The sequence below is a fragment of the Oryctolagus cuniculus genome, chromosome 11 (genome assembly GCF_964237555.1).
Source record: "Oryctolagus cuniculus chromosome 11, mOryCun1.1, whole genome shotgun sequence".
Taxonomy (NCBI): Eukaryota; Metazoa; Chordata; class Mammalia; order Lagomorpha; family Leporidae; genus Oryctolagus; species Oryctolagus cuniculus.
This window is the reverse complement of record NC_091442.1, coordinates 118665883-118690106: the sequence shown is the minus strand read 5'-3', so window position 1 is coordinate 118690106 and position 24224 is coordinate 118665883. Positions and strand designations below refer to the sequence as shown.

General features: G+C 63.4%; 1 protein-coding gene and 1 long non-coding RNA gene across 6 annotated transcripts in view; one reads left to right on the top strand and one right to left on the bottom strand.

The window, feature by feature from the left end:
• TTLL1 (TTL family tubulin polyglutamylase complex subunit L1) overlaps positions 1–19842 on the top strand; it is a 33805-nt gene extending 13963 nt beyond the window's left edge. For 3 of the 5 annotated variants that reach the window (XM_070053004.1, XM_070053007.1, XM_070053006.1), the window contains exons 7-11: positions 541–649; positions 4318–4461; positions 6471–6557; positions 7227–7390; positions 10572–11194. In XM_070053004.1, the coding sequence (XP_069909105.1) occupies positions 541–649; positions 4318–4461; positions 6471–6557; positions 7227–7390; positions 10572–10701 (634 nt within the window). In that variant the 3' untranslated portion in view covers positions 10702–11194. Of the gene's footprint in view, positions 1–540; positions 650–4317; positions 4462–6470; positions 6558–7226; positions 7391–10571; positions 11195–19277 lie in introns of those variants that run through there. The other 2 variants (XM_070053005.1, XM_070053008.1) reach the window with 1 other exon arrangement.
• Positions 19843–21246: 1404 nt separating this feature from the next.
• On the bottom strand, positions 21247–23610 carry LOC138844453 (uncharacterized). The gene is made up of 4 exons (XR_011380317.1): positions 23392–23610; positions 23072–23278; positions 21882–22233; positions 21247–21434 (listed from the first exon to the last, which is right to left on the bottom strand). It is a non-coding gene; the product is annotated as an uncharacterized lncRNA (long non-coding RNA).
• Positions 23611–24224: the final 614 nt, after the last annotated feature.

Sequence of the window (24224 nt, the reverse complement as noted above, 5' to 3'; positions counted from 1 at the left end):
ACCGCTGTGGGGGGCGCTGGCACCGCGTCTGCGCGGGGCCTGGCGTGGCTGGCCCTAAGACAGGAGCGGCTAACCGGGTGCTGGCGGGAGTCTTGCATGTGAGCAACCGGGTGTTGTCCTTTTCTGTTCTTTTAAAGATTCGTTTACTTGTTTGAAAGGCAGAGTTACGGGGTGGGGGGGTCTTTCAGCCGCTGATTCACTCCCAGAGTGGCTGCAACAGCCAGGGCTGGGCCAAGCTGAAGCCAGGAGCCTGGAGCTCCATCTGGGTCTCCCACGAGGGTGCAGGGGCCCCAGCCCTGGGGACCTTCCACTGCTTTCCCAGGTGCATTAGCAGAGAGCTGGATCAGAAGTGGAGCAGCTGGACTCGAACCGGCGCCCGTATGAGAGGCCAGTAGTGTGGGCAGCAGCTTAACCTGCTGGGCCACAGCTCGGGTCCTCAGCGAGAAGGTCTTTACAAGAGTTCAGCAGGAAGCCCCGCCTGGTAGAGGAGGAGAGAGTCTCTGATGCTTCTCACAGTTCGGTCGCCCCGGTTCCGCCTAGGTACAAGCTGGGCTTCTGCCGGTTCTGCACGGTCAGGTACACCCCGAGCACCAGCGAGCTGGACAACATGTTTGTGCACCTCACCAACGTGGCCATTCAGAAACACGGGGTGAGTGCGTCCACGTGGTGGGGCGCCAGACTGCCCTGGCGGGCTTCTGCCTTTCCCTGTTTTGGGAGAGGACAGCGGGCGGGGCGGGAGTCCGAGGTGCATCCTGACCCGAGGCCCTGGCACTGACGGGAGGCTCCGGGCTTCAAGGGTGGCTGTGCTGGGGCCTCTGAGGTGGGTGCCAGCCTGCGGCGGGGGTTGGGGGCACTTGGAGAAAGAAGGCTCGGGGTCAAGCCCACCCTTCTGGTTCTGTGACCTTGGGCGAGTCGACGTGCCTCCCAAGCCTCAGTTTCCCCATTTGTGAAAGGAGATGAGAGTCCCCGAACCCACCCTGAGTTGAAAATAGCCTGAGTGGAAGACAGGGACCCAGTGCGCATCCTGGCTCGGCAGCGCCACCTCCCGGCGTCACGGGGGAGCCTGTGCCGCATGGCCCTCGCCGGGAGAAAGGTCAGAATCCGCAGCGCTGGGCGTGCCTCACTCACACCGTCGTGGAGCCAGCAGAGCCCGGGGACCGCGTATACCTCGGAGCGTCGCGGGAAGACTCGACGACTCCTTTATGAACAGGGAACGTTTTACTCACTTGGACGGCAGAGTTACAGAGAGCGTGCTGATTAACTCCCTGAGTGCCTGTGACAGCCGGGGCTGGGCCAGGCCAAGGCCAGGAGCCTGGATTCCATCCACGTCTCCCTGTGGGTAGCAAGGACAGGGCCTAGATAATTGGGCCATCAGCCACTGCCCCGGGTCAGAAGCAGAGCACCGGGACTCGAATCTGCACCCTGATGTGGGGCGCCAGCGTCTCAGGTGGCAGCTTAGCCCACTGCACCCGAGCCCCTGCGCCTGCGCCGCGACTCCGGCTCCATCGTCCATCGGTTCAGCCGGTGCCCGCTGAGCGCCCTGTGGGTTGCCCCCGTTCCGAGTGCTGAGGGTGCAGCGGGGGCCGTGAGCTCCCTGGTTCCCTGTCTCACGGGGGAAGGCGACTGTCGGGTGATGCGGCGTTACTGCTGGACGTGCGGTTGCAAATCGAGCTGTTGGCTGTCAGGGAAGAGCAGGCTCGGAGGCCGCCCCAGCCCGGCGGGCGGGCGGGAGGGCTTCTCCGCAGAGGTGCTGAGCTGAGATCTGAAGCGTAAGCAGGGCGCTCGGTGAGGGGACAGAGCGTGCCAAGGCCCTGGGGCAGGAAGGAGCGTGGGCAGCAGGGCGAGGGCAGGACGCACAGGGCCTGCTGGGTCCAGCTCAGGCTCAGGGCCCTGATCCAGTCGCAACCAAAACTCGAGGTCTCATTTCTCGGCGAAGCTCTCCTACTTGAAGCCGCTTACGTGGATGCTGTGGTCTTCCTAGGACTAGAGTCCGCACGGACATTGGCTGTTTCCCAGGAACCCGCGGGAGGGCTTGGTCAGACCAGGCTGGGCTCCTGCTCACCGCGTCCTTCCCTGTGTGACGTGGGCAGACCACCCACCCCTCGGGCCTCACGTCTGCCCGTGGAGCTGTGGGCTTTACCTTGTGGGCCCTGAGATGACAGGGGTCGCCACTCACCCGCGAGCTCACCATGGCGGCGGGGCTGTCATGGCCTCGAAGGGTGGAGCAGAGGGAATGGCTGCCCTGGGCGTCAGGCAGGCTGCGAGTTGGCCGTGCGGCCGGCGCTGCACAGAGCCAGCAGCTTCCGCGGAGGCCAGGCAGTGACAGCGGACGCCTCAGTGCAGCAGTGGTTGTGGCCGCCAGGAGCCCACCCCGGCGCCAGGCAGAGACCCGGCCTCCCACCCAGGCCGTCAGGCTGAAGCTGGGAGGCCCCTTCTCGTTTGTCCCTGAGAAGCAGAATCCATTTGTGCAGACGCGCAGGAGGAGAGCACACAGGCGCTGTGCACCTGGCCCGGCAGAGCGCGGCGAGCACTGGGCTCCCTCGTGGCTCTGTGCATAGACCTCACACGAGGCCATGTCCGAGTGGTGGCTCTGAGAAACCCGCATTTGAACTTGGGCAGACGCTTCCATGGCAGAGCCATGGAAGAAGACGGCACGTGGGCGCCGCGGTGTTGTGCTGGCGTCAGGAACTCCGACGGGCAGCGCGGGCGGCGAGGCCAGGAGTGCGCAGTGCCCGTGGGGCTGCATCGGGGCCCAGGAGTGGGCAGGCTGGGAGGAGACTCAGCAGCAGGGAGGGGACAGAAACTGCAGGGTGCGTCTTCAGCTGAGACGTCTGCGGTTGATGGGATTCAGGGGTTTAGGTAATTGATAAATTAACGTTCCTGCACACCAAGGGTGGGACACATCTAGCTGCTCTCAGTATCTGCTCTCTCAAGACAGTGGTTATGTTTCTGGATGATTTTCCTTTCTTTGTTACTTATTTTGTGAATCACTTGTGCCCGTTGTAACCACTTGGGAGCGCTCGGGGAGTTAAGCGGGTTCCAGGCTGTGGCACCGCCAGTCAGCTCCAGAGCTGTTTCGTTTTGCAGAACTGAAACTATAGCTGCTGATGCCCGTTTTAAAAATGTATTTGCTGGCATTGTGGGCTGCAGGCTAAGCACTTCCTGGGACGCTGGCATCCATGTAGGCACCAGGTCTGGTCCCAGCTGCTCTGCTTCTGATCCAGCTCCCTGCTAACGTGCCTGGGAACACACATTACATGTTTGGGCCCCTGCCGCCGCCATGAGAGACCTGGAGGAAGCTCCTTGATTCAGCCTGACCTAGCTTTGCCTGTTGTGGCCATTTGTCCCTGCCTCTGCAACTCTGCCTTATAAGTAGATAAATCTTGGAAAATACTTTATTTGAAAGGCAAAGAGAGCGAGAGCATGTATCCACTTCACTCCTCACATGCCTGCAATAGCCAGAGTTGGGCTGGACCAAAGCCAGAAGCCAGGAACTGTCTGGGTCTCCCGGCTCCTTGAGCCGTCACCTGCTGCCTCCCAGGGTGTGCGTCAGCGGCAAGCTGGAACAGGAAGCAGAGCCAGGACTCGAACCCAGGAATTCTCATATCAGGATGCAGGCACCCCAGGCTGTGTCTTGTCTTTTTTTTTTTTTTTTTTTAAGATTTATTTTATTTATTTGACAGGCAGAGTTAGAGAGGTAGAGACAGAGAGATCTTCCATCCGCTGGTTCACTCCCCAAATGGCCGCAATGGCCGGAGCTGCACCGATCTGAAGCCAGGAGCCAGGAGCTTCTTCCAGGTCTCCTAAGCGGTCAGGGGCCCAAGGACTTGGACCATCTTAAGCGGTGCAGGGGCCCAAGGACTTGGACCATCTTCTACTGCTATCCCCGGCCATAGCAGAGAGCTGGATGGGAAGAGGAGCAGCTGGGACTAGCACCAGTGCCCATATGGGATGCCGGCGCTTCAGGCCAGGGTGTTAACCTGCTGCACCACAGCGCCAGCCCCCCAGGCAATGTCTTAACCACTGTGCCAAACACCTGCCCCTTAAATTTTTTTAAAGATATTTATTTTATGGCCAGCACCGTGGCTCAATAGGCTAATCCTATTATGTACATATACACACATATATGCACATACACACACGCACATGCATACACACGTAAGCGCATTCCTGGAGGCCCAGGTCCTGTGGGTAGAGGGCCACGCTTGCCTTGCTGCTGGCTGCGTCCCCCACAGCCAGAGGCCCTGGAGGAGAGATGCTGGAGGAAGCAGAGCACACCGCAGGTGCGCAGCCTGAGCCCCGCCCCTCTGCCCCCAGGAGGACTACAACCACATCCACGGGGGCAAGTGGACGGTGAGCAACCTGCGGCTGTACCTGGAGAGCACCCGCGGCCGGGAGGTGACCAGCAAGCTGTTTGACGAGATCCACTGGATCATCGTGCAGTCCCTGAAGGCCGTGGCGGTGAGTGGCGGCGGGGGCGCGGCCGGGAGCCGGAGCCCAGGGTGGCGGTTCCGGGGGCAGGGCTTGCTGCTCCTGCACCACCACTACCTGTCCACGCAGACACAGGTGCTCCTGGCACGTGAGGGAGCGAGGCTGCCGGCTCCCTGCGCGGCGTGCGGCTCCACTGGCCTCTGCCTGATGGTGCAGACTCAGACGGAAGAACCCAGGGCCTAGTGCATTGCTGCAGATTGATCTTGAGGGCTAATGCCACGTCGTGTCCCATCGAGGCCTGCGGGTGCCTTGGTGGCTCCGGTGGTGGGACACGGTGGGGACAAGCATGGCGTTCTGGGCTCAGGCGGGATTCCCCAGGCCCCGCGACCGCCTCACTGGTGACCGTCCCCAGCTCCGGCCTGTCCTGACCTCGGGTGCTGCGCTGTGGGGGCTGGGGCCGTGACCCCCGTGCGGGCAGGGGGTGCACCTGCTCTGCAGAGGACAGCTGAGTGGTTGGGAAGTTAGAAGCCGTGAGCCCGTCAGTGCCGGCAGCCTCGTTAAACGAGCCCGTGGCCGGCGCCGCGGCTCACTAGGCACACCGGGTTCTAGTCCCGGTTGGGGCGCCGGATTCTGTCCCAGTTGCCCCTCTTCCAGGCCAGCTCTCTGCTGTGGCCAGGGAGTGCAGTGGAGGATGGCCCAGGTGCTTGGGCCCTGCACCCCATGGGAGACCAGGAGAAGTACCTGGCTCCTGCCATCAAATCAGCGTGGTGCGCTGGCTGCAGTGTGTGGGCCGCGGCGGCCATTGGAGGGTGAACCAACGGCAAAGGAAGACCTTTCTCTCTGTCTCTCTCTCACTGTCCACTCTGCCTGTCAAAAAAAGAAAAAAACAAACGAGCCCGTCCCACTCCGTTTCTGCCCAGCTCGGTCCGCCCTGGCTTGGCAGAGCTGCCGGGGGAAATGGCTCCCTAATCGAGCAGTCCCGTGGTGAGCGGGGCTCTGGGAGGCTCCTGGGCCTCAGCTTCCGAGCTGGGACGCCGTCTCCAGGGCTCTGAGCATCGCTGGAGGCGGGGTCGGTCTCTTCAGTTCTCACTCAGCGAGCGGCCGGCCACGGCACGCTTATCTTCAGACTCCGTGGCAGAGGTGGGCCAGGGAGCTGCGGGAGTGCACCCGCAGGGCCTGCTGTGGCGTGCGGGGTCGGGTGTTGGGCCCGGAACACAGACGGACTGGAGACCGAGAGCCACGGTTGGGGGTGGGCCCCGGCTCAGAGAGGCCCTGGAGGGGTCACCCCTGGGTGATGCGTGGGTCAGCAGCTTCCTGTCCTGCACAGGCTTTCTGGGCCAGCGGTCTGGGCCCTGGTCAGGGTCAGGACACCAGGCTTTAGTGGAAATGTAATCCCACCGAGTGCAGCGCCCGGAGCCCGCTGTCCTCCGCGGGGAGTGGGAAGGAGCGCCCGGGCCGTCTCCCTTTGCTATCTCCAGTTCAGGTCGGAGGCTTTGCCCAGGCAGGGCCTCTGTGCCCCCCACCTTGTAAAACAGCCTCGCTGGTGTGTCTCTGGGACACTGCCTGGGGGGTGCAGTGAGATGACTGACGGTGGGGCCCTTCCCCGAGCCCTGAACCCGGGCTGGCGAAGGCCCAGGACTCTGCATTGCAAACAAGCACTGGTGGTTCCCTGGGTCCTGGGAGCGCAGCCTCAGCTGTGTCTGGTGAAAAGGGAGGGAAACGTAGCCCGAGGTTCACGGGCAGCGAGGAAAAGGGTTGGCCTCTGTTGCTGGGAGCAGAGGCCACAGTCTCGCTCCTGTGTCCCTGGAAGCCCGGGACGGGAACAGGCGGTCACAGGACAGCATCAGTGCCGGGGAGACACCAGTGACTGCGCCGTAATCCCCCTTGATCTGCGGGGAGCGGCCCCATCCTCGCGCCCTGTGGAGGGCTGGAGTGGAGCTGGGAGCCCTGGCCGGCGGCGGTCAGAGCTGGGCTCGGGGTGCTGGCCTGGGGCTGCGTCCCCGATGCTGGCCGTGTAACGCGCTGCTCCCTCTCCGCAGCCGGTGATGAACAACGACAAGCACTGCTTCGAGTGCTACGGCTACGACATCATCATTGACGACAAGCTGAAGCCCTGGCTCATCGAGGTACTGCCTGCACACCTGCCCCGCCCCCGCGCCCGCGGCCTCAGCCGTCCCCCCGCAAGCGCGCTCGGGCCAGGCTCAGGTGACAGGTAGCTGCGCTCGAGGTGGCAGTGTGGTGCCGGTGGGCCCAGGGCGGGCAGAGGGGCTGTGGTCCGGCTCCCGGAGACCTGGTGGCCACAACGGCCTGGCCTCCAGGGGGCGCGTGGGCTGCTCTGCACCTGTCCCCGCGGCCCTGCCCTGTTGCCATCCGGGAAAGGAGCCCCCGAACTCGGAAGCCCTGGGCCAGAGGAGGAGCGTTCCTGTGCTTTGGCAGAGGAGGTGGAGGTGCCGGCGCAGCGAGTCCGGCGCCGCGCGGCGGTTCCGCAGGGCCTCTGTGCTGTGCACCTGCTGAGGCTGGCTTCACTCCCCGTGCCGGGGGTGCCCTGCGGTGGCTCTAGGGCCTCTGAGGGGCACAGGGCTGGGCGCTCCCACTCCTTGTGGGTCGTCGTCTTAACTCTGCCCTTAAATGTTCGTATCTCACTTAGCAGCTAATAAAGGCGGCTGACGCAACGCCTCCGTACGAGGTGCGCGCTGGGTGCCAGGAGCCGACAGCTTCCCCGAGCCGAGCGGGCGCTGCACTCGCGTTGCTCCCAGGGCGCGCGTGAAGAACTCTGGTCCCTTTCTGCCTCGCAGGTTAACGCGTCGCCGTCTCTCACCTCCAGCACCGCCAACGACCGCATCCTCAAGTACAACCTCATCAACGACACCCTCAACATCGCCGTCCCCAACGGCGAGGTCCCGGACTGCAAGTGGAACAAGTCCCCCCCGAGGGAGGTGCTGGGCAACTATGAGATCCTGTGAGTGTGCGGCGGGGCACCGGGCTCCGCGTGGGCAGGGCGGGGCCAGCTTCCAGCTCTGCCGGAAGGCGCCGGCTGCTAGACACTGGCCCTGCTCCCTAGGCAGGCAGAGGAGGGTGGACGCAGGCTCCGCCCCCTCGCCCCGTGTGACGGACGTTAAGGTGCTCGCTGCAACTGTCTCGGCCTCAGTTTGCTCACCTGTTAAGTGGGTGAACACGGTCTGTCCTACAGAGTGGGAAGGAAGCAGAATGGTAACAGCAGCTCGGTGTTGTGGCTTCCCACGGGCCACGAGCTGGGGGGGCTTCACTCGCGGGAGCGCACTTCCCGTCCCAGCCGCTGGGGGGCGCACTCCGCAGCAGTGACAGGAAGTGCGGAAGTGGAGCCAGCAGAATGGGAGCCCCGCCCGCCGCGCGGGCAGTGGCTGAACCGACTGTGGCTCCTGCTCCCCGGATGTCGGGGGCTGTGCCGTGGCCGGGGAGGCCGAGGGAGAACAGGTTGCAGACGAGGGGTGGGGTGGAACCCCATGTGGTTCCTTTGCCGAGGGCCGTGTGGAGCCAGCTGCTGGGTCGTTGGCATGGGGGCACCCTGGGGCGGGGGCGGGGAAGCCAGAAGGGGGCCAGGGACCCCGAGGGCGGAAGGGGCAGGGCGGCAGCCTCCCTCCCAGGCCCCTGTCGGAGAGAACGCCTTTAGCTGGGCGCACGCAGTGCCGTTCCACCACACAGAGCTCTGGCTTGCGGCTGGCAGCAGGATTCGAACACGGGCCGTGACTCCAGCGTCCGCCTATGGCTGTCTCCTGCCTCTGCCAGGGGTGGGTGTTGGCGTCCGCATGCAGCAGCTGCCGTCGTGGCCGGAGAGGAGAGCAGTGTGCAGGGCTCCCCGGCCCCGCTCACCCGGGCCTCAGCGAGTGGGCGTGGGGGTGGGCTGCCAGCGAAGCCGGTCTGCGGGGGCGTCCTCTGCTGCCCCGGCAGCTGCCTGCCTGGCTGGGCACTGGGTAGGCAGAGGGTAGGAGTGGCCAGAGCGGGGAGCGCTGATGACAGAAGGGGGGGGCGACTGACTGGGGAGGGGGAGAGTCCGTGAAAGTGAGCCAGGGTGGGCAGGGCGAGGGCGTGGTGTGCCCTGGGATGGGGGTTCAGGTGGGGAGGAGGACACGGTCATCGGAGGCCAGGGAATTGGGGGTCTCATCTGTTCGGGTTAAGGGGCGGGGGTCTGCAGCCTCTGTTTCGTGTTGAAGAGACAAGCTGGCCCCTCCGCTGGGCTCTGCCCACTGCTGTGAGGGGTCCCAGGTGGAGCCTCCGGACACCTCCCGCGCGGTTCTGAGCCTGTGTGGCCTGCAGGTGTGGCCCCCAGCAGCAGGAGGGCGGGCCCTGCCCCGGGCCAGACCCAGGCCTCCCAGCAGCCTCCCAGCCACTCCGTCAGGAAGAGAAGGAAGCTGGCGGGGTGAGCCCACACGCCCGAGGTCCCCTAGCGCCGGCCCTGGAGCAGGTGCCCAGCTGCTGCCCCAGATGGCGGCCTTGGCTTTGGCACCATGAAGGCTGCACTGTGCAGCACCCCCGGGCCTGGTTCTAGCGTCTCCAGCTGTACCAGTCCAAAGCCTGGCGGTGGCGACTCGCAGCCCCCCAGGAGAATGGTCTCAGCTCTGTCGGATTCTGTTTCTCGTTAGCCCAGGAAGTGGCCAGACGGGCCCTGGAATGGTCCGCCTGTCGGATTCTCTTCCATGTTAGCCCAGGAAGTGGCCAGACGGGGCCTGGAATGGTCCGCCTGTCGGATTCTCTTCCATGTTAGCCCAGGAAGTGGCCAGACGGGGCCTGGAATGGTCCAGCCGCGCCCGCTGCTTGCCAGATGCCCCGCTTTGTGTTGTGGGAAGCTGCACACACAGCACAAACGCGCGGTCACACCGCTGACCCCGCGGGCTCCTTTGTGCCACGCACTCAGCAGATTCTCAGCCACCCCAGCCCGAGCGAGGCGCTGGGGGCGCCGGGAGCCAGCCAGGCAGGACGGCTCCAGCCCTGGGCCCGGGAGGCGGGCACAGCCAGGCCCGAGGGGGCTGTGTGAACAGGGCTCCTGGGGCCCATCCCAGGAAGTGTAGCAGGAAAACCCTGCAGCCTGCGGAGTCTCTGTCCCACGTGTGGGGACAGACTCCTGCTGTCACCGTGCTGTCACCACGCCAGCGCAGGGACGGTCCTCCCTCCCCTGCAGCCCTAGTGGCCACCAGACGCACAGGCGGAAAAGCACGGTCTCAGTCCTAGTGCACCCCACGTCACCCCCAGACTGGTTCTGGAAATCAGCTTGTAACCGAAGGACGCCCTCTTCCCGGAGCCAGAATTTGCTGAGATCCTGCCGTGTGCAGCGAGGGGTCTGCGTGTGGCCGAGCGTCGCCAGGAGGGCACGGGAGCGGGGAGTGGGGGCGGGGGGCGGGGCTGCTCCCACGCCTCGGCCCTGCGAGGCGCAAAGCTCAGAACCAGCAGTCGGGAGTCCTGGATTAGCCCTGCCTCTGCCGCCCACCAGGTGGGAGTCAGCAAGGGCGGTGAAGTCACGGTGGGGACTGGGGACGTCCCTGAGCCCGATCACTGTCTGCAGCCAGCACAGGTGGCCGTCCCCACCCTGGGGACTCCCCGAGAAAGCGTGCCTGCAGCGGCTGTCCAGCCCAGCCAGGGCTCCGGAGCCGAGGCTCCGGTCCAGTTCTAGGAGACACAGAATCCCGGCTGTGACGCGTTCACGCGAGGTGCACAGGCCTGAGGCGAGAGCGCTGACTCGGCAGCCTGGCAGAGGGAGGTGGGGGACGTAGGTCACAGCGCAGGGCCCTGCCTCCCTGTGTGGCCCACGGGCGCTGTGTGAAGGGTTCCAGCTGCGGCTTCGTTCCCTCACACCCCGAGCCGACCCAGCGGGGCCTCATCCGTGTCACGGGGGGCCCGTGCCACGTTCCACCCGGAAGCCTGTTACGTCGTCAGCTGCAAGGGGCGGGGCCCTGGCCGCAGTAACCACAGCCTGGGGTGGTGGTTGACGGGCTGTCAAAGCCACGAGGTGGACAGGAGCCAGGTGGGGCAGGGGCCGGGGCGGGGGCCGGCTGCTTCCCTGGGCGAGGTTGTATTTGCCACGTGGCCACCAAGGGAGGGCCTGTGCCTGCTGCTGCCTCTGCTTGGTCCAGAGCTCGCCGTGACCGTGGAGACGTTTCTGTCCGTAGGTATGACGAGGAGCTGGCCCAGGGTGATGGGGCTGAGCGCGAGCTGCGAAGTCGCCCGGGCCAGCCGGTGGGGCCCAAGGGGAGCCGGTCGCGAGAGTCGGGGAGAGCCGTCCTCACCACCTGGAAGTGACCGTGGAGAACCAGACCCCACCCCGGCTGCCCTAGCCCGCCTCCCTGCCCACGCCCCGCGGGGAATAAAGGCGCTGCCGGGAAGGGTGAGGCGTCTGTGTCGTTGGAGCCCACAGACGGCTCCCTTGACGGAAGCCACAGCTCCCGCACGCGAGTGAGCTTATTACAAAGCGTTCACGTCTCAGACTCTACGACTGTGCGCAGGAGCACAGCCCGGCATGGGCACCGGGGCCGCAGCGCCCCAGCAGAGTGCCGGTGCGTGCCGCAGAGCGGCTCCCTGCTCTGTGCCTGGCAGACAGCGGATGGCGGCCAAGTTCTCAGGTCCCTGCCGCCCACGAGGGAGACCTGGGTGGAGCTCCTGGCTCCTGGCTTTGACCTGTTCTGGTCCCGGATGTTGAGGGCGCTTGGGGAGGAGCCAGCAGCTGGAAGATCTCTGTCTGTCACTCTGCCTTTCACACACATCTCAAGGAAGAAATAAACAGGGCCTGACAGAACGCTGCCGCTGCCATCGCAGTGTTCATTCCTACGGCTGTTTCGGTTTCGTTCCACTTTGCTTCGGCGTCCCGGCTGTGCCTTACAGCAGGTGAGCAGGGGCAGGCCTGCTGTGGGTGTCCGTGGCCTGAGTGGCTCGGGCTGGGCCCTGCTGGCAGCCATCGCTGGTGACAAGCCACGCAGCCCGTTCACAGGGAGCCTCCCTGCCAGCAGGCCTTACAGAAGGGTCTGGGGGGCGGGGGGCGAGTCTGCCCTGAGCCCGGTGTTCTTTATAGGAGCGTCCACTGGCGCTGTCGGCTGGCGCCGCATCTGTCCTGAAGGCTGCCCCTCTGTGGTCAGCACGCCGTCCCAGGGTTAGAAACCCACCCAGCATGGCTTCCCCGGGCTCGTCCCGGCTCTGCTGAAACAGGCCAAGTGTGCACACCTGTCAGGTACGCAGGCCACATTCGTGTGTGGTTGTGTGTTTAAACCTTTTTTTTTTAAGATGCATTTTAAACATTTATTTTGAGGGGCCGACACCATGGCTCACTTGATTAATCCTCTGCCTGTGGTGCCAGCATCCCATATGGGCACCGGGTTCTAGTCCCGGCTGCTCCTCTTCCAGTCCAGCTCTCTGCTGTGGCCCAGGAGGGCAGTGGAGGATGGCCCAGGTGCTTGGGCCCTGCACCCACATGGGAGACCAGGAGAAGCACATGGCTCCTGGCTTCGGATCAGCACAGCACCAGCCGTAGCAGCCATTTGGGGGGTGAACCAACGGAAGGAAGACCTTTCTCTCTGTGTCTCTGTCATTGTCTAACTCTATCAAAAAATTTATTGTGAAAGAGAAGGAAAGACACACACACAGAAAGAAGTCTGTGTCTGCTGGTTCACTCCTCAAATGGCCACAATGGCCGGAGCTGTGCCTATCCAGAGCCAGGAGCTTCCTCTGGGTCTCCCATGTGAGTGCAGGGACCCAGACACTTGGGCCATCTTCCACTGCTTCTCCCAGGCCATTAGTAGGGATCTGGATCAGAAGTAGAGCAGTGGCCCAGCACTGTGGCGTAGCCAGTAAAGCTGCTGCCTCTGATGCCAGCATCCCATATGGGCGCTGGTTCAAGTCCCAGCTGTTCCACTTCCAATCCAGCTCTCTGCTGTGGCTGGGAGAGCAGTGGAGGATGGCCCAAGTGCTTGGGTCCCTGAACCCACATGGGAGGCCTGGAAGGAGCTCCTGGCTCTTGATTTTGGTCTAGCCCAGCCCTGGCCGTTAACAGCCCTTTGGGGAGAGCATTAGTGGATGGAAGAGTCTCTCTCTTTCCCTCTCTCTCTCTCTCACCCCCCACCCCCACATCTGTGATTCTGACTTTAAATAAATAAACCTTAAAAAGCTGCTGGAGCACGAATGTACCCAGATGGCTTGTCGGTGTCGCAGGCGGTGGCTTTACCTGCTCTGCCACGCCTCCGGCCCCCTGCAGACATTGTACTGTGGAGTCAAGGAGTGTGCGGCACCGGGGGCGGAGCCTGCACTGCGGAGCTGGCATTCTGCGTCCGTCCCGGTTGAAGGCCTGGGCGCTCGCTGCTGATCCAGCTCCCTGCTGCTGCACCTGGGGGAGCAGCCAGTGACGGCCCAAGTGCCTGGGCCCTGGCACCCTCGTGAGAGACCCGGATGGAGCTCCTGGCTCCTGGCCTTGGGCTGACTAAGCCCTGGCTGTTGTGGCCACTTGGGGAGTGAACTAGTGGATGGAAAATCTCTTGTCACTCCACCTTTCGAATAGATGAACCCTAAAAAAACCTACGGCACAGTGTGAAGCAAGAGCAGCAATAATAGAAGAAAATTCTTTAACCAGAATACCCTGGACTCTGGGGGTGGTGTGCCTGAGCGACGTGCTTGAGAGCTGCCGCCCGTTCCCTGGCGCTTAAGGTTCGTGCTGTTTGCCAGCAGGTGTGGAGCTGGGGCCTGGCTGTGCCCCTGCAGCCCCGCCTTTCCCTTGGTGCCCAGTTCTTGCAACCCCGGTTTTACTTTTGCCTCTGGTAGAGTTGGGAGGCGGCCGGGGCGCCTGGGTGGGACTGCTGACCCCTGCGGTCAGCACGGGGCACGCGGGAGGCGGGCAGCTGAGTCACCGATGTCCTGGTTGCTAGGTGAGTGCGAAGTGGGTCCACCTCCGATGCCGACTGCCGCGCCGCGATGTCACGTGATGTGACGTCTGATGTCATGTTCCAGCAGGTGTTTCCTCCCTGCGTGTCCAGAGCCCAGGCGCAGGAAGTGCGCAGTGTCCCAGGCGGGCCTGGGCAGCGGTAACGCCCATCGCTCGCCCAGGCTCTCACAGCAGCCTGTGTGCAGCCGTGCCGGGTGACAGCTCTGCCGCTCTCCAGGCCCCGTCATGCTTCTCCTCTCGGGGGGATGGGCCCAGGCTTGAGGGATTTTTCCCAGCATACCCTCACATGCACCTGCTCCTCAGTGTTGGGGGGCTTGAGCTGGGAGTGCAGCAGTCCCCAGCTCTCCCCAGCAGTCCCCGGGGGCCTGGTGACAGCCTCCTGGCCCACTTCTAGAGCCCCCGCCCATCTCTGCTGCCACCCCATTGTGTCCACCCTCTGGCCTGTAGCGGCCCCTTGGCTGCCCATGTGCTTCCTGTGTCCACCAGGTCCCCGTGTCCCAGACTCACAGGGCTCTCCTCTGCCTGGGCCAGCTCCCCCAGGACACTGGCCCACCCCACCCTCTCTACAGGTACTGTTTACAGCCCTTGACCCCCCCATCAGGGCAGGAGCTGCCCACCGTCCACCCGGCAGTGTTTGTTACAGGCCAGATGCCCGCTTCAGTGAGCCTGGCCAGAGTATCCGCTGTGTCGGTTAACTGGGCCCAAGTGGGGCGCCCTTGGGGTGTCTGGGGACCCCTCCCGCACCCTCTGCCTGGTTCCGGCACCTCCTGTGGGGAGAGGTTTCCATCCAAGAGGACCCTGTGCTGGCCTCTCTGGTTTGCTCCAGAGACTGAGGTTGTGGACGGCTCCGCCCCTTCCATCCCCAGGAGTCTCTGCCTGCTCCTGGGAAGAGGTGCAGGCGCCCCAGGCTCCCGCTCACCCCCATGAGCCCCGGCGAAGGGTGGGGTGGAGGCTGCAGCGCCCCCTGCAGGCAGCCATGGGCTTCCCCGCCCGCCCGCCACTTGACCAAGTGTTTGCTTTGGTTTTCAAGCTGAACTCCCCTTCTTTTTCTCCTACAAAAATGCCCCGTGGTGGTCCCAGGTCCCAGAGGCGAGCTGTTTCCCCAGGTCTTAGGGTGGGGCATCTACTGACGGCAGGTTCTGGAACAATCCTGGCAGAGGTCAGAGGTGAGGAAGCAGTGGCTGGGACGGGGCCTGGGAGGGGTCTTGCAGCCCCACCTTTGGGTGGCCTCCCCGTCAGCAGCAGCTCCGTGGGCCTGGGGGTGCCTGGGGATCCAGTTCTCTGGAGACCAGAGTCCCAGGCTGAAGAGCTGGGGCCCACCCGCCTGCTGCCCACAACCCTGCCGCCTGGGGTGCTGGCAGCCTGGCTGGGTGGTGGGTGGACCCGTGTGCGCCAGCAGCTTCTGTGTGAGCTCTCAGACCTAGACCTGTGCCACCACGCACCCGGCCTGCCAGCGAATCCCCTCGGGACCTAGCGACCTCCGATCTCTTGTGGGCGTACTGAGTGGTGTCCCTGCACCCCCCCAAAATTCATGCCGACTCAGAACGTCAGAGTGACTCCGCGGAAAGGGAGGCTGTGCGGACAGACTTAGCCAAGGACCTCAGGACGGCATCGTCCCGGGGTGGGCCCTAACCCGACTGTCCTCACCAGAGGAGGGGACGCCGTGGGCAGTGCGATGAGGCCGAGCGGAGTGGGCAGAGCCTGGGGGAGCAGGGGCAGAGAAGCTCTGCAGACAGCTGGATCCGGGCTTGTGCTCTCCAGGATGTGAGAGACGCGCTGTGGTCGCTTGGTGGCTCCTGAGGGCTCCTGGAGGCCCCTGCCGCGTGCTTTGGGGAAGGAGCATCGCACCTCCTGCCTCCCCCTGGCCTGGCCCCCCCTTCCTCCCACCCGGCTGCCAGTGTTCTGCGTCCGTTGTTCCCGTCTGCGGCTGGCGAAGTCCGCGTCTGGAGTCGGAGTTCAGGGCCGTGCTCGGTGCCGCCGCCTCCTCCGTGTCGCTTCCACCGAGAACCGAGCCCTTGGGAGTTTTGCCACCTGAGTTGTGTTCCTTCTGTCACCCCTGCCTCCATTCATGCCCCCTCCTCCTCCCCCCACCCCGGCCGGCCCTCGTCCCCCACTGCTCCCCTCCCCTGCCTCTGGAGCCGCCCTTCTGAAGGATGCACCTGTGGTCTGGTGTTGCTGGACGCCTCCTGCGTGGCTCTCGCACGGGGTTGGCAGCAGAGGCTGGGGGCACTGAGCGGGCCCTCCTGGGGAGGAGAGGCCGGGGTCTCTCCTGCAGGGCCTGTCTCCCGTGTGGCCAGGGACCCCCACACCTCCAGGCCGATTTCTGTTCTGAGCGGAACGGCACTGGGCTGGCCAGGTCCCCATGCACAGGGCTCCAAAGCCCGAGGCCCAGCTTTGGGGCCTTGTGCATGGGGGCCTGCTCGACCTTCTGTCCCCAGAACTCAGGCATCGCAGACAGGGGCAGCTGGCGAGGGGAGAGGACACCTCGAAGGGGCCCAGCGCAGCCCGGGGGCTGTTCCAGCTGGAGGGCCCAGGCACTGCGCTCCCGTCCTCTGACATCGTCCCCGAGGAGCAGGGAGCAGCCCCAGAGCCTGGAGCAAGCCTGGCCCTCCTGGCTAAGTGCACAGAACGCCAGCGGCAGGCCAGCGGCTCCAGGAGGTGATGAGCGAGATGCCCCGTAGCCCTGGCTGGACACGCAGCCGTGTGGATGTGGTCCAGGCACACACGGCCCGGCTAACAGGAGCGCCTGCAGCATGTTCAGGCACTACACACAAGCTCTGAAGACCCCCAAGGGGGCCGGCATTGTGGCGCAGCGGGTTAAGCTGCTACCTGCAGTGCCAGCATCCCATATGGGTACCAGTTCGAGTCCCAGCTGCTCCACTTCCTATCCAGCTCCCTGCTAACGTGCCTGGAAAGCAGCAGAGTTGCCCAGATACCTGGGCCCCTGCACCCATGTGTGAGACCCGGATGACGTTCCTGGCTTTGGCTTGGCCCAGCCCTGGCCATGGCAACCATCTGGGGAGTGAACCAGCGGATGGAAGATTCTCTCTTTCTCTCCTCCCACCCCCTTCTGTCTCTCCCACTCTCTGTAACTCTGCTTTTCAAATAAATATTTAAAAAAGAAAGACCCCAAGCCCCGAGCGGCCCCCGCCTCCTGACAGCCATAGCCGCGCCCCGGCCTGAACCCCTCCGCCCTGGGCTTTCCACGCTGGGCTCTCCCTCTCTCCAGGCAGCTGAGACGCCCTGGGCTTTCCACGCTGGGCTCTCCCTCTCTCCAGGCAGCTGAGACGCCCTGGACTTTCCACGCTGGGTTCTCCCTCTCTCCTGGCAGCCGCCGAACTCCCCGGGCAGGGGCAGAGGCGGGGGCGGGGTCCCTCGAACCGGGACACGCCTGTTTGCAATGCGCTGGACAATGCGTGGGGTTGAAGCCACAGATTGCAGATGGGACAGACGCCAGCCGCGCTCAGCATATGGAAACCAGGAGGCGGCAGGGGCTGAGCAGGACACAGGCGGCCAGCAGAGGCCACGCCCCTCCCTGCCCCTCCCAGCTTTGCTTCCTCATCTGCCTGGTGGACTTTATAACCCGTTCCCCGCCTGCCTCACATGGCCGTCGTGAGCAAAGCAAGATAATGGCTGCGGAGGATCCAGACCAGTTGGCACTTTCGCCATGTTTACAAACACACGCCGTCTTGCCACGTTTACAAACACATGGCCAGGGCCTCTGCAGCCCTGAGGAGGGCAGCGTGGGCTCTGTGCCCGGGGAGGGCCGTGCACAACACGGGCTCTGGCAGAGATCTGGGCTGGCTTCCTGGAAGAGGAGCAGCTTGAGCTGGGTCTTAAAGAGTGAGTGGGGGGCCGGCGCCGCGGCTCACTAGGCTAATTGTCCGCCTAGCGGCGCCGGCACACAGGGTTCTAGTCCCGGTTGGGGTGCCGGATTCTGTCCCGGTTGCCCCTCTTCCAGGCCAGCTCTCTGCTGTGGCCAGGGAGTGCAGTGGAGGATGGCCCAAGTGCTTGGGCCCTGCACCCCATGGGAGACCAGGAAAAGCACCTGGCTCCTGGCTCCTGCCATCGGATCAGCGCAGTATGCCGGCCGCAGCGTGCCGGCCACGGCGGCCACTGGAGGGTGAACCAACGGCAAAGGAAGACCTTTCTCTCTGTCTCTCTCTCTCTCACTGTCCACTCTGCCTGTCAAAAAAAAAATGAGTGGGGGGCCAGCGCTGTGGTGTAGCAGGTAAAGCCACCTGCAGTGCCGGCATCCCATATGGGCGCTGGTCGGAGGCCCGGTTGCTCCACTTCTGAGCAGCCGAGGATGGCCCAAGTGCTTGGGCCCTGCACCCGCGTGGGAGACCAGGAAGAAGCTCCTGGCTCCTGGCCCAGCCCTGGCCACTGCAACATTTGGGGAGTGAACCAGTGGATGGAAGACCTCTCTCTCTCTCTCTCTCTCTCTCTCTCTCTCTCTCTCTCTCTCTCTCCCCCTTTCAAATAGATGAATCTTAGAAGAGATTAGGGTTGCCAGGCTTGGGCACGGGGCCTCTCCGGCCTGCAGAACGCCGCCTCCTGCACTCCCACAGCTGTGGGGCAGGTGCAGCCGCTGCTGGAGCAGCACTGGGTGCTGGGGTGCGGGCGGGGATGAGAGGCCAGGGCTGCTGCCCAGAGGTCAGTGTCAAGCGTGCTGAGAGCCCCGAGTGGGGCAGCCGTGTGGAGAAATCTCCCTGCGGGGGCGGGCACCCAGGCCACGGCTGGCAGACCCAGAAGCTTCGGTCGTTGGTGGCCCCAGCACTTCCTGGGTGCTCACTGTGTTCTCGGTGCTGGGGAAGACGATGAGGTGCTCCTGGGTGGGGCTGGCAGAGTGAGTTGATGGTCTCTTTCACCGCTCTGCTCCCTCATCCCCTCAGCAGCATGCCACCCGGGCTGGAGTGGGTTTGCGTTTGCCTGCTGACTGGTTGCGGTGGGCGTCTCTGCATGGGTCCTGGGCCGCTTGTGTTTCCTCTCGGTCTCAGCCTGTGACCTTTCTGGTCAGGGTAGAATGGCACAGTTGTGAGGTAGTGAGTCTCCTGTCCCAGGGAGCATTCAAGGGGGGGGGTGTGCAGGGAGAGAGGACATCAGGCACCGGCACTTCCTGCCCTGGGGCAGCTGTGCGTGCCCTCAGCTGAAGGCAGGTCTGAGTGGGTCTGGGGGCCCCTGCTCCATGGGGGATTTGTTGAGTCACCTCCTTCACCACGGCCTCCCGGGTGCTCAGAGCAGCACCCCCTGTGCCTGGGGGTGCCCCAGAGGCCTCTGACTTCAGCCCCTGGCTCTGGAATCCTGTCCTTGGGGAGCCCCTGCATGCCTGCTGGCTGGGTGCAACTGTCGGCTCTGAGTGCACGTCCCTGGGGATGGTGACAGGAGGGTGACAGCCATCCCTTGAGCTTGTGCACCTGGGCCCCGCCCAGCGTCACCTGCCGTGTGGTGCTGCTGCTCCCTCCCACTGTCCTCTCACTGTCCCCAGACCCTGCCTGCCACCTGCTGCCGTGAAGTAGGGCAGCCCTGGGCCGCTGGAGGCTGAGTCAGGGCCACGAGGGGTGTGTGTGTGTGAGTGTGTGATGGTGACTCCTGCCTGCCCAGAGTGTGCAGCATCTCCTGCCTCGCAGACGGACGAGCCCAGACAGAGAGGCTTTGAGAAAGAAAGGAAATGGCTCACAGTGGCCCAGCCTGCCCCGGCGCTGCCTGCCGCTTGGCCCACAGGACCTCCTGGCTCAGACACAGCTGAGGTTTCAGGCATCTCCCTCCCTGGCTGCCCAGCCTCGGCCACAGCACATGCTGTGCCCTGTCTGCCCTTCCCAAGACCGGAGAGACGTCTCCCTGAGGTGTTCAGCCTTCTGCACCTGCCTCCGTCCCCTGCCTGTCCTTGATGGCCCCAGGCCAATGGGTATTCCTCGCTCGTCTCACGGTCACCCTCCCTCCTCCACCCCAGCTTGGAGAGTCCTCCCAGGCGCTCTGTCCGCTCGTGTGGTTTTCTGACACAGGAGTCAGTACAGTGATGACGTCACTGCTCGCTGGCGTGCACCCACAGGCACCGAGGCCTCGGTCGCCAGGAAAACCCACACATGGGTGTTGTTTGTGATGGCCCAAACATGGAAGCGACCACCCTGTCCTTCAGTTGCCAGTGGATAAACCTACCGTGGTGCGTCCAGACAGCTGGTGCGTTACTCATCGACGAAAAGAGAAGAGCGCAGAGCCATGGAAGACATGCAGAGGGGCCGGCGCCATGGCGAGGCAGGCACAGCTGCTGCCTGCATCCCACGTGAGTGCTGGTTCGAGTCCTGACTGCTCCACTTCCGATCCAGCTCCCTGCTAACGCACCTGGGAAGGCAGTGGAGGATGGCCCCACGTGGGAGACCCAGATGGCGTTCCTGGCTTTGGCTTGGCCCAGCCTCAGGCTGTTGTTGCTATTTGGAGAGTAAACCAACAGATGGAAGACTCTCCTTCCCCCTCCCCCCTTTCACTGCCTCTCAAGTAAATAAATCTTCAAAAAAAAGGTCTGTCATGGGGAGAGTTCTGTGGTGCAACAGTTTAAACTGCTGCTTGGGACGCTCAGCGTGCCTGGTTCAAGTTCAGGCTACTCCACCTCCCGCCCACCTCCCTGTTAATGCTCCTGGGAGGCAGTGCAGGTGCTCAAATTCCTGGGCTCCTGGCACACCCTGGGAAACCCGGATGGCTCCCCAGCTCCAGCTGTTACAGACATGTAGGGATGAACCAGGGGGTGAAAGATCTCTCCTCTCCTCTCGCTCTCCTTCCTCTCTCTCTTCTCTCGCTCTCCTTCTTCTCTCTCTCTGTAACTCTGGCTTTCCAATAAATGAACCAATCTTTAAAAAATTAAATCTATCAATTAAGAGACACCAGCCACTGAGGCTGGTGGCACTGAGGCTGCCAGTCCCCCTTGGCTCTGCTGGTGGAGGGCTCCCAGCGGCCAGGTGGAGACGGCTGGCGTCAGACCCTGGCATCGCCCTTGTTCCCTGAGCGCAGCTTTTTCGCTTCGCCGACCTCACTTCTTTCTCCGGCACAGCAGGCGGTCATTGCTGCCTTCCACCCACTGGGAGGGCAAGTCCCTCAGGGGGCTGCCGCTGGGGTTGCGGCAGGCCAAGCTGCTGGCTGGGACACCTGCCTCCCGGGTCCAGGCGCTGGTTCGAGGCCTTGCTACTTTGCTTCCAGCTCGGTTTTCTGCTGATGCACCTGCGAGGCAGCGGATGGCGGCTTGGGTCCCTGTCACCCAAATCGGAGACCCAGATGGAGTTCTGGCTCCTGGCTCTGGCCCAGCCCTGGCTGTTTGGCCATGTGGGGAGTGAACCAGCAGATGGAAGACCTCTCTCTCTCTCTCTCTCTCTCTCTCTCTCTCCCTCCCTCCCTCCCTCCCTCCCTCCCTCCCTCCCTCCTTCCCTCCCTCCCTCTCCCTCTCTCCTCTGTGTCACCCTACTTTAAAAAAATCTCAAGAAAAGAAGGACTCAGTTGTCAGATGCCACGTCTGTCCAGGGCTGAGTGTGTGAAGGTGGCTCTTCCTGGGCCCTCTCCCATCCTAGGCCACCCCTGCTGCTCTAACAGGACACTGCAGGGCAGGCTGGGTAATCTCTGGACAGTAGAAATTTATTCAGCCCGTGGTTCTGGACACTGGTAAGTCCGTGACTGAGGGGCTGTGTCTGGTGAGGGCCTTGTGGCTGTGTCAACATGGTGACGGTGTCACGTGGCGAGAGAGCGCAGAGGAAGGGGCACGAGGGGGCGGATCCTGCTTTAAACAGCCCCACCTGAGATATCTGATGCCACTCATTCGGTCCATCGCCCAGCACAGTCGCACTCGGGACTCAGTTTCCAACGTGTGACTTTGGGGGACACTGTCAATGAAGAGCACTCTTTTTTAAAGATTTATTTATTTCTTTGAAAGGCAGGGTTACAGAGAAGAGGAGAGACAAAGAGAGCTTTTCCATCCTCTGGTTCACTCCCCAAATGGCCACAATGCCTGGGCCTGGGCCAGGAGGAAGCCAGGAGCCAGGAGCTTCATCCGGGTCTCCCATGTGGGTGCAGGGACCCAAGCACTCGGGCCATCTTCTGCTGCTTTCCCCGGTGTATCAGCAGGGAGCTGGATGGGAAGTAGAGCAGCCCAAACTCGAACTGGTGCCCGCATGGGATGCCGGCACTGCAGGCTTTACCCTCTATGACACGGCGCCGGCTCCCAACCCAGAGAGAGAGAGAGAGAGAGAGAGAGAGAGAGGTCTTCCATCCGCTGGTTCACTCCCCAACTGAGAGAGAGAGAGAGAGAGAGAGAGAGAGGTCTTCCATCCGCTGGTTCACTCCCCAACTGAGAGAGAGAGAGAGAGAGAGAGAGAGAGAGGTCTTCCATCCGCTGGTTCACTCCCCAACTGAGAGAGAGAGAGAGAGAGAGAGAGAGGTCTTCCATCCGCTGGTTCACTCCCCAACTGGCCGCAATGGCCAGAGCTGCGCCGACCCGAAGCCAGGAGCACTGCACGTGGCAGCTGTACCTGCTACGCCACAGCGCCGGCCCCCGACCCATGGCATTCTAACGCACCTGGGAAAGTAGCAGGTGACTGTCCAGTGGTGGGTTCCTGCCACCCACGCGGAGACGTGGTTGGAGTTCCTGGCTCCTGGCTTTGGCCTGGCCCAGCCCTTAGGCTTGGGGCATGGGCCTTGACTTCGGGTCCTGTATCTGGCTGGGACGAGAAGGCCGAGAGCTTTGCGAAAATGCCAAGGTTGCGGAGCTGCGAGAAGAGGGCCGGGGCGGAGCTACCGAAGACAGTGTTGTGTCCTCAGAAAGTGGTGCAGCTTTGCTGGAGTGGGAGGCGGAGGCGCGGCCCAGGGCTTCCAGGAGGTCTCCTAGGGAGTCTTGGGGGGGCCCGTTTGGGTGGGCGGGTGGCAGACAGCTGCAGGAGCCAGAGGCAGGAGGTGGGAGAGGGTGGGAGACTGGATGACTAAGAACACACGTAAGCAAGTGACATCTGCCCTGGCTTCCGGGCCCAGGGGACGGGCCGGGGCTCTCCCTGTGCCCATCTTGTGTGGGTGGTCTGAGGGGGTGTGGCTTTGACTCAACCACTCTGAGCCTCAGTTTCCCCAAGTGCAAAGTGAGGTTGTGTTGAGGAGACACTGGGCACGTGGCCTGTCACCTTGGGAGAGGGGCCGTTCAGCTGCTTGGACCCTCACAGGGCGCCCCGCGCAGGTCTGGCTAAGCCATAGACCATGTGGAAGAGAGAGTGGGAGGCTGTGTCTCAGGCCCAGCCCCAGGGAGGGCCTGGCCCTGGGTGCCCACTGTCTGGGCACACAGCAAGAATCCCGTGACCTGTGATTAACCCAGGCTGAGCTTGGCAGGCAGGCAGGCTGGCCCCGGTGCCCACATGATACTCCATCAGCCTTAATGAGCGCACGTGCCGCAACCTGAAACCAGCCGGGGCGGGACCGGCGCACAGAGAATAGAGCTGTCACAACAGGAAGGGTGTTCAGAGCCTGCTGGAGGGACACTGGGAGGGGCCCTGGCCTGCTCCCCTGCACCCGGGCACACAGGAGCTGTCAGGGCCCGCAGGCAGGAGGCAGGCTGCTGGGAGTGTGCCCATGGCCGGCTGCTGCGTTCAGCCATTGTGGCCACCCTCGACCTTGGTCTGGAGCTGGTGCTCTGACCCCTCTCTCTCTGCCCCCGTTAGCTGTCCCTCAAGCCTGTCTTTGCGGACCGGCTCAACGCCCCCTTTCTAGAGGCTCCCCAGGACCCACCCGGCTCAGGCCTTGCTCTGGAGCCCGGCTCGCAGCACCAGTCACTTGCAGAGGGGGACGACCACTTCTCGTTCATGCCGCTCACAGCGCCTGACCTTACGTGTCTGCCGGAGTCAAGCAGAAGGGGAGGGAGGGCTGGTGTGCAGGGAGAGGATCCTGGAGCAGGAGCCGGGGGCCCGGGTCGGAGGGCGTCTCACATCTGGGAACCTGAAGAGGAAAGAGACTGATCCCGGGCTTCTGCCACCCGATGTGCACAGTGCTAGGTCAGATGGTTCAAAACCCGCCCTGGCCAGGCCCCACCAAGAGAAGACGCGACCTACAGAGAGGAGAGAGCGTGGGAGCCGCGGGCAGCCATCTGGCAGAGGAGTTGCACCTGGTGTGGCGCTGACCCTGGAATGCGGGTTCTGGCGGCTCCAGCTTTGGCTGAGGCTCCCACAGAGTGGTCAGGGAGATGAGGCAGGGGCGGGCCTGGAGTCTGCGAGGAGTGGAAGGGTGTGGGAGTGGGAATGCAGGCGGCAGGGTGGGGCGGCCGGGAGGTCGGTGCTGCATTCCTCTGTGGGCGATACCACCAGTGAGCAGGTGCCAACCGGAGCCACAAGTCCAGCTCACCTGACACACGTCCACTCCGGGCAAGCAGAACTCCTGGTCCTGCTACTTTGGGGCAGCATGTCCGAGCTGGGACCTGCGAGGCACCTTTGCTGCTGGCTCCCCCACTTCCTGCAGCCCAGGAAGTGGCCCTGATGAGCAGGTGCACAGTGGCTCGAGCCACAGCCAGCACTGACTGAGCAAGCACACTGGGGCGTCCGTCTGCTACCCTCTTGAATCGTCCACGGCCACCCTGTGAAGCAGTGTGGGCTGTGGCTCCCCTGCCCAGAGCCTTGTGCTTGTAAGAGCTGGGGGCAGGGGCAGGGCAGGGAGTCAGATTCCTGTTTGTCCCAGGACGACAGGAGGAACTTGTGCTAAAGTCTCGGGTTGATGGCGCTGCGTGTGATTTGTTTCTTTGTTTGCTTCTTTGTGTGTTGTTCACTGTTCAGTCCATTTCTCCCCAGTGTAAAAGGCACCCATGCTCATACAGAAGACTTGGAATACACTGAAAAGTAGATAGGAGAGGAACGAAGCAAACACAACCAATCCTGGGCTTCCTGCTGCGGAC